Below are 9,191 nucleotides of genomic sequence, written 5' to 3' on the forward strand. Positions count from 1 at the left end.
CGTTTGAAAAAGCTCCTGCTGTGACCTTCCTTCTGTGAGGGCACACACACTCACACTCACACATACACACACACACACACACACACACGCACACACACACACACACACACACACACACACTCACACACGCACACACACACACACACACACACACACCCAGAGAGAGAGAGAGAGAGAGAGAGAGAGAGGGGGAGATCATTAATACAAAGCATTGGAGTCGGTTTTGGATTTTCACTTGTTGTTGGCTTTATGAACAGTCACATAAAATTCATTCCAATTTTTTGCCTTTGCTTCAATTAGGATGTTTCTTTAAATCTACAACGCCTTCCTTTTCGAAAAGTTTACTGACATAGTAAAGAAGTAGCTAGGGAACTCTGTAAGTATGAGCAACAATAGCTTAAGGACACTACGTCCAATAAAGAGGAATTCATCATCTGCAGTTCGTGAAAAAAAAGCACAATATTAAAAACAATTCAGCAGACCCTCGGAGTGCGGATACAAACTGTTTTCAACTGCAGAGGTTAACTTCATGCACTTATCAACATACAGTTTAGAGGCTTGCATTAGAGTGCTTTGGTGCTTGGGCCTCTTTTATTTAGCACGTTTATACCGTTGTGAATGTAGCTATATAAATAAATACACTCAAGAGTCTATCGTATGTTTGTCATGCAACTAAAAATTCGTAAATATATTTTTAAATCAGTAACTTTGCAAATTTAGAGGATTTGTTTTCGGACAACATATGTGTCACATTTTAAACAGGGTTTGAATAATCAGCACTGACATACAGACATTTATGCGCTGGGTATAACAGACATGCTTACCGTGTGAAAGGCCCCACCGATGTCTTGGAGCAGAGAAACACTCTGTATTGTTGCTTTTCTCTATTGTATAAGCAAAATCGACCGCAAATGACTAAGATGTCGGTGTTGACATGTCTTTTTATTTCATTCACACAGACAATGAATACTGAACAACATACATTAAACCAGGTGTCTCCCAGCCCAGTAGTTACCAATCATGCGAAGCATGGCTGGTTTAACACGACGGGCATAACGACTTGCTTCTAGCAGCTGTGCAATATTGTCGTTAATTGCGCATACTATATGTTGTGATGATCTCAGTTCAGTCATGGTGTGTTCTGCAATTCTGCTGAATTGTGTTCCAGTCCCATCGACTGTGTACGAGCGCACAAACAGGCGTATGGCGCGGATGAATCGGTCTGTCTTGAGCCTCAGCATCACATCGTCGTAGTAGGTGTCAAAGTAATACTCGGGCAGTTCGAGCAAACAACTGTGTTGCACCTGACTGGGTTGAGCTGTTCGACATCCGCATGTTTCCTGTAGAAAGGCGTTTAATGCCAACATCACCATGTGATGGGTTGCAAGCTTGATGTCGATAATGGTTTCCTCACACAGACCCGATCCTGTAGGATCCTGCAGCAGCTGAGGAGAGGGGGGAGGATGTGGTGGGGTCTGGATTAGCAGCGCAGGCGGTGGGGAGTCTGAGAGGTCCCACGCTTGCATGTCTCGCTCTGAAAATGGGAACAATAAAAAAGATTTTATATTTTGTTGCATAGACACACACACACACACACACACACACGCACACACATTTATGCCACTGTATAAAAACCATATCCTTAAACCATGTAGTGCGGCTCTTCTATGCTCAGAGGGTAAGGATTTAACCTCCAGTTTTCAACCCCTCTGGCACCAACAAGACTTTCCCTGTCATCACATACCCTGAGAATAATAAAGTCATCGGGTCTACGGTTAAAACGATCAGCCTCGCACTGTAAAGCTCAGGGCCTGTTGGACTGTTCCACTGGGAAACATACAGCATCTCTGGGATGACTACATTGTCCAAGACAGCGCAAACACTCCCTCACCACAAACTACGCGAAGTATAACTGCTCCGCTGTTATATTTAACGGTATACACATACCTATTACTGCCTTGCTATTCTAACTTAAATTTAGACCCATCTACGACGTTTTTACAGCGTTGCTTTTTACGATGAGGGGGCATCGGGTACATACACCTGTACACGTACCTAGAGCTTCTGTGGCTTGGGTGATGTTCTGGCTGTTCGTCATGGTTGATGCCGACGTCATCCTGCACTCCTTAGTTAGCTAGTTAGAGGTGTTCTTTAGGTTGCGCTGTTGATGTTCCAAATGGTGAAAGAGACCGTTTTTATATGTATTGGAGCAGTCCTCTAGGAGGTGTCATTACAGTCCCTTGGGGTTGGGGTTGGTTTCAGGTGTAAACAAAAGGTGATGCCTGTTTGGAGGATGGTCAGTAGAAAGTGTAATGGCATGATAAAAGGTATGGTGGCACCGATGGACCTGGCACCGCCGGCACTCTGCCATAAGATAAAGGAGACTGTTTGTATTGAAAACTATGGCAGTACAATTGAGATGCTCTTGATAAGGATGACCTCTTCTGCTGACTGTAGGGGGTCTAACTGTAACCCCCCTCTGTCTAGCAGTTGCAGAATTAAGAATCCCATTTCTAAAGGAATGCATGCTGTTTGTGGTATTCTGTTTGAAACTATTACACCCCTGTGTGTTTCAGAGCCCTAAAGAAAAATACCCCTAAAACTAGTTAAATTAAATGCTGTGTGTGAATATGTGTTTTTAGAAGGTGGAAAAAACTTTCTGTTTAAAAACTATTAGCCTCTGTGTGTTTCAGAGCCCTAAAGAAAAATACCCCTTAACTAGTTAAATTAAATCATCTATGTCTAAATAACAGAACTCTGAGACCTATACAATCCTTTAAAAAAAGAGTTTAATTAAAACACATAATGGTTTCATTAAATAAAACGCTATTAAACACATGTAAACTCATATGACCTCTGAACTCGCAAGTCCGTTCACGCGCAAAGTCCGTTCACGCGCAAGGTCCGTTCGCGCGCACATGGACGCGGAGGGGGATAGGTGGGGGGGGGGGGGTGGGTAGGGGTGTGGGGTGGGGGGGGGGCAAAAAAGCTGTAGGTATATTACTACTAATGTAAATAAGCACATTTACATGAGGACAACCTGATTTCAAGGAAATAAAAATGCTTAAATTTGAAAGTTTGTGAGTTATTTTGTTCATGTATCAGCTGTTTAGTCGTTTTATGACAAGATGGATGCTGTCGTTATATTTTAGTATAGTGTTTGAGTTAAGGAGAATAAAAGAATATTTAACATTAATTGTACCAATGTTGTTGTGTACGAAGCACAAATTAATTTAAAAAGTTTTAATTTATGAATTTTTGAGCATATGGTGTACTAGGTTGTCTGTGAAGGTTCTCAGTCATCCAGGTCATCGTAGACTAAGGAGTTTGCAAAGAAAAGCGTCTGGACTTCTTTAAGTTGCTTGAAGACGTTTCACCTCTCATCCGAGAAGCTTCTTCAGTTCTAAGGTAAAATGGCCGAGAGTCCCAGATTTAAACCCAGTGGGAGTATCCCCCCAAAGAGGGACAAAGGACCCCCTGGTGATCCTCTAATCACATGAGCCAAGGTGTGAAAGCGGGTGTGGGACCTAATCAGCCAGGGTTTCGGGTGAGCTCATTGTGAAACCTGGCCTCACCTTGTCATGTGAATTCCTGAGGTCAGATGGCCCAGGATGTGAGTGGGCGTTAAGGCGTCTGGGGAGGGAACTCAAAACTGGATTATAGATGTCAGACAGTTGGTGTCTGTGGAATAAGGAATATTTTACTGCTACTTATATTTATTATTGGCATTATCATTGTATTAATTAACATTGCATTAAACCACATAATAAGCATTTGTAATAATACATATAATCAAGAAGCAGGCTTGAGTGAAGGCCTGAATGGATTCAGCTTCTTGTTGCATTTGAGTTTGCCTAGCAACAGGTGACGCAAAGAGGAGGACAAGTCCATGGGGACCTCAAAGGCCTGAGATCATCACCATATTTGAAAGAGGATGCCAGAAAGGGGAACTTCTGTGTCTGCATTTATTTCTTAGAATAGATCATTGTCTGTACAAGGGGCAAAGAATGTTCTTAAGATGCAAATTATGTGCTTGTAAACGCAAGAGGGGGCGTTATAATACCCTGACAATATAAAAACAATCTGAAGTGTATTTTTGGGTGGGGATTTACAACTGATGGTTTGCAGTTTACATCTCCCCACGCTGCGTGCATTCATTAAAATCAATTGTTTGACTGACCTCGTTTGGACCATCATTGTTTTACTCTCGTCCTCAATTTCGGACCCGTAACATGTCGTAAACCACCGCCTCTGTTCAAAGATGGTCGCTCACAGTGGACATAGATGGCCTCTTTCACTCCTCTTTCAAACCATCTGTCCTCTCTGTCCAAAATACTAGGTACTAGGTTGTAATTGCATAGAAATGTACATTTAAGAATATAAAGAACTATATTTAATGAGTTACAGTGAAAAGAAGTGCTTGGAAATAGTAATATAAACAGAAATTTCAATTTTTCTATTAACGGAAAATATCAGTTAATGATACAGAAAATATACTGTGAATAAACGGAATTTTCCGTTTAATAGCTGAAGGAAATGTCCGTAAATAGTACAGAGAATATACTGTAAATCTACAGAATTTTCCGTTTTATTATTTACAGAAAAGTCCGTCAAACTTCTGTAAAAAAACAGAAAATGTACTGGCAGAAAATTACCAGGACATTTTCCGTTTTTCTACGGAATCTTTTTTTACAGTGTAGGCAATCAGTATGAGAACAGAAAACAAAACCTCCTCAGCACAACAAAGCACATGTATCTTCACACCGTAACACCATGAAACACAAGATAAGCAACAGGGAAATATGCCAATGTGCACAGCAGCATCTGACACGCCACAGTACTCTCCACATCCGAAGCTGATTCACCATCCACATCACCATTGGTAGCTGCACTGAGCCTGTTTTTCACTGCACTCTTTCTCAAAGAGGTGTTGAAGGCCTCACCCTAACCAAAATCATTTAGCCAAAATCTGCACTTTGTTTTCACTGAGGCAACAGCAGAAAACTTCTTCTCACAGATGAAAGATGTGGCAAAGGGAAGTCGAATGCCAACAGCTGTCCATCCTCTCCTAATTACACCAAGCCGGAATTTACTCAGTGTTTGTGCTGCAAACCTCAGCCGGAGGATGGAATCAGATGTCATATCGATGAACTGGTCTTCTTCAGCAGAAGTAAAATCAGCAGGTGCAGCTACAATAAATGGATCTCTCATTTAGTCATACTGGGCACCGTTGTTTCACCGAGAGCATTTCTGGAAAAATGCTCTTAGGAGAAGAGCTGTGTCTCTTAAGACATGTGCCACCTCCCAACTCATTGGTTTCAGCAAATTTACCCAGATGACATGACTGACAGGAAATTACATTTCCTTCATAAAGTTTCCTGCTGAGTGAATGCACAGATTTTTGTCTGCCAAGAGGTTTTTCTCTGCTTCAAGGCTGAAGATTTCATTTCACTTCCCAAATATATTGCTGTTATAAGCCAGCTTCATCACTTCATCACTTGCCTTTTTCTCTTCTATAGTCTGTGCAACATTTATGCAAACATGCACACACTCACACAAACCTTGTGTGTGTCCCATTTCAGATTATATTTTGTAATGTAAGAAACAAGAAGCATAAAGAGCTCATGAGCTCATCTATTTGTGACATACTTTTAACTGTGAAAATCCTCATGCAGTGACTCTTTGGTGACAAAGTGAGTGTAAGCAATGAATAGACATCCTTTATTTCTGTCTGTAGCCTAGTTGACCTGTAAGCCACAGTTACCTTTCCCTTAGCAGATTTTGCCAAGCAACCAGGAAAACAGGCTGGCTTGGTAATGGTGAGGAGGAAGCATAATCCTAAACAGAAGCCCATGATTCACGTTTCAAATAGCTTTTCCCCACTCTGGCTATTGGTGATTGTGTTTGGAGAAATGTGACAATGTGTAATGTTGAATCTGTGTCTGTCTTTGTCAAAATGAGGAAAACCTTGTGTTTTTAGAAGATGTGGCATCTATCCCACTTTGGATGAAGTAGCTGTCATTTCTATCTCTTCTAATTGCCTGTTAGTACTTAATAATTATTAGTATAGCAATTAATAATTGATCAACATATTGATTTATTCTGCCTTACAGAAAGCTGGTTACAGCAGGATGATCATGTTAGTTTAAATGCAGCTCATCTACTAATCGGAAGGTTAGTGGTTCGATCCCTGGCTCCCCCAGTCTGCATGCCAAATATCATTTGACAAGATACTAACCCCAAGTTGCTCTCTGATGGATCCATCAGAATGTGGGTGTTAGCTAGGAAGCACTGAAAAGCACAGAAGAAACTGTTTGTGTTAATGGGTGAATGTGGAACTTCGAGTGCTCTGGGAGAGTAGAAAAGTGCTAAAAAATAGAATGCGCCTGTTTACCATCTAACTCTTTGCATTGTTCCCCCAAACTGAAAAAACAGTTCTATTTGTTGTTATCTATTGTCCACCTGGCCCTTACTCTGAGTTTTCATTTGACTTTTCAAACTTTTTATCCAGTTTAGTGCTCAGTTCAGATAAAATCATTATTAAAATAAAAAAAACTAAACTAAACTCAGAAGTACTTGAATTCCTGGTCTAACTGTGAAATGCATACCTTAAAGCAGGTAACTCATAAGCTGGAGAGGAAATGGTGTCTCACACTATCCCTCTATCTTGGCCTCACTGTTACTATACTCTTCAAGTTCCAGTCCTACCTTTCGATTTTGGCTATCCGCTGTAGCGGAAACCCTTATCCAAGTCTTTCTCACCATCTGGCTGGATTACTGCTGTTCAGGATTACAGCAAAGATCTAGACAGGCATAACATGCACTTATCTCTGGAAAAAATCACTTCCACTGACTCTCAGTTGACTCCCAGACAAGTCACACATTACTTACAAGATCCTTCTTCTCACTTACAAATCCCTTGATGCTCTGGGCCCTCAGTATCTGTCTGACACTGCTGTATTGTACTGCAGAAAGTAGTGTGTTGGTACAAAAATGATCAGAAAAAGGTGATTAACAATGGAAGAGAGACAGACCATCATAACACTTATAAATGTCGGTCTGTCCTACAGAGAAACTGCAAAGAAAGTCAAAGTGTCAGTGAGTACAGTTTCCTTCACCATCCAAAGGCTCAGAAACAAACTGTGACAGGAAGAGGTCTGCAGACCCAAAGACACACCTGAATCAGACGACAAGTTTCTGAGAGTTAACAGCTTGTGTGATCGGCGGCTCACAGGACAACAGCTTCAAGCACAGCTCAGTAGGGGTCGTAGTAAGAAAGTCTCAGTTTCTACTGTGAAGAGAAGACTTTGAGCTGCAGGTTTGACAGTTGCAGCAAGAAAGCCAGACGTCAGAATAAGACAAAGAGGCTTGTCTGGGCCATGAAACAGTCTCTGAAGACTGGAAAACTAGACTGATAAATCAACATTTGAAGTCCTCGGTTCATCACACAGGATCTTTGTACGACTTTGAGAAGGTGAAAGGATGATTCCACAGTGTGTGGCATCGACTGTCAAACATGGAGGAGGAAGTGTGATGGTCTGGGCCTGTTTTACTGGATCCAGGGTCGGTGACTTGTACAGAGTGAGAGACACCCTGAACTAAAACCACAGCGTTCTGCAGCACCATGCAGCACCCTCTGGTTGGTCAGGGGTTCATCCTACAGCAAGATAATGACCCAAAACATAAAATGATGAGCTTGGAAACATGGAGTGTCCAGCACAGTCTCCAGACTTAAACCCCAACGAGCTGGTTTGGGATGAACTGGACAGAAGAGTGAAAGCAAAGCAGCCTACAAGGTCCACATTTATGGGAACTTCTGCTACAGATATGGGAGAATATTTGATTCTATTGTAGAAAGAATGTCACGGCTGTGTTCAGCTGTTACATCTGCCAAAGGAGGCTACTCTGATGAGTCAACCTTTTTTTTAAAGGCACTATACAAATGTAAGTTATTCATAATAATAAATTATGAGTATAATAATAATAGTATAATAATTTGTGAGTAATGATTTGACACGATATAAATAAAATTGGGGTGTAATGTCCCCAAGTGTCTTCTTAATTTGTTATGTCTCATACTGTTAGATGCAGATTTTTCCAGATGGAAAATACATACTGTTTGTCCTTATCTCAAACCCCCATTCACTGTGAAACCACACACAAGATTACCTCTATCACATATACTCTTTGGATCATTTTTTGCTGATTCTGGCGCTTCTGCCTCTTGTTTGTTTTACATGTTGTGCTCATATTTGAACTACATTTTGTCTGGCATTATCTGCCTGCTGGCCCTCAAATCTCTTATGTATAATTTCCAGAGTCAAGGAAACTGGGTTCTTTCCACCACTGCAAACTTCCACTTTTGATGGTCAGCCTGCCTTTGCTTGGGATAAGCTAGGGCCCAACACAGCAGGAACCCTGATTTTCTGTGTAGCTTACTCCATCAAAAAAAAACTTGTAATGAATAGCCACTCAATTTGTAGTCTTATATTTTAAAGGACTTGTTCTATAATGAGAATCAGGATTTAATGTTAATCTCTTAGGCCTGGCAGCATGATAATAAAGTGTGGTATTTTTTAAAACTATGTTCTAGAGACTGTTCATTTTTCTGTGAGCCTCAGACCTTTGAGAAAGGAAGTGGAACAGCTGTAAGCTTTAGAAAAGACATTTTTATGATCTGTTTGATCTTTCACAGCTCTTTTAAGGTTGATAATGATCAAAGTGTATTTCTTTTAATAAACACTTCTTTGCCATTCTCAATCAGGTCACTCCTCACAAAGTGGCCCTTGCTCTGTCAATTTCCACTCACCCTGGTTACCTAATAAAACTTGTGGCCTTCAATGTTTCCATGGAAAAGCAGGATGACTGCAGAAATCCCGAGGTTTGGTTGTCCGGTGCCTTGAAGAAACCTAACCTTGTTGACAGCTCTATTGGTAATTATCAGCCTATTTCAAAATTAGCAAATTGTCAGAAAATTTGTAAAATGTTTGTTCAAATATTAAGTATGTCATGGCGATGGAAGCTGACGGTAACACAGAACTGCTATTTCCCTTTTTATTAGAATCCTCCGTGTGCACCTGGACAAACTGTCCTCCTTCAGTGTGTCATATAGGGAGTAAAATGTTTCACATACTTTACCACTTTGTTGTTGTGAGAGCCGTATTCTTTGTTTATAGCCAGGGGTGCACATA

General features: G+C 41.0%; 1 protein-coding gene and 1 long non-coding RNA gene across 2 annotated transcripts; one reads left to right on the forward strand and one right to left on the reverse strand.

Annotated features, from left to right (window-relative positions):
- Positions 1-923: 923 nt before the first annotated feature.
- LOC109200136 (uncharacterized) lies at positions 924-2,586 on the reverse strand. The gene is made up of 2 exons (XM_019355598.2): positions 2,056-2,586; positions 924-1,534 (listed from the first exon to the last, which is right to left on the reverse strand). The coding sequence occupies exons 1-2, from the start codon at positions 2,114-2,116 to the stop codon at positions 984-986; spliced, it is 612 nt and encodes a 203-aa protein (XP_019211143.1). The 5' UTR covers positions 2,117-2,586; the 3' UTR covers positions 924-983.
- A 437-nt stretch (positions 2,587-3,023) lies between these two features.
- On the forward strand, positions 3,024-4,496 carry LOC109200137 (uncharacterized). Its single transcript, XR_002060353.2, has 2 exons — positions 3,024-3,271; positions 4,340-4,496. It is a non-coding gene; the product is annotated as an uncharacterized LOC109200137 (long non-coding RNA).
- The last annotated feature ends 4,695 nt before the right edge of the window (positions 4,497-9,191 follow it).

The sequence above is a fragment of the Oreochromis niloticus genome, linkage group LG20 (assembly GCF_001858045.2).
Source record: "Oreochromis niloticus isolate F11D_XX linkage group LG20, O_niloticus_UMD_NMBU, whole genome shotgun sequence".
Classification (NCBI taxonomy): Eukaryota; Metazoa; Chordata; class Actinopteri; order Cichliformes; family Cichlidae; genus Oreochromis; species Oreochromis niloticus.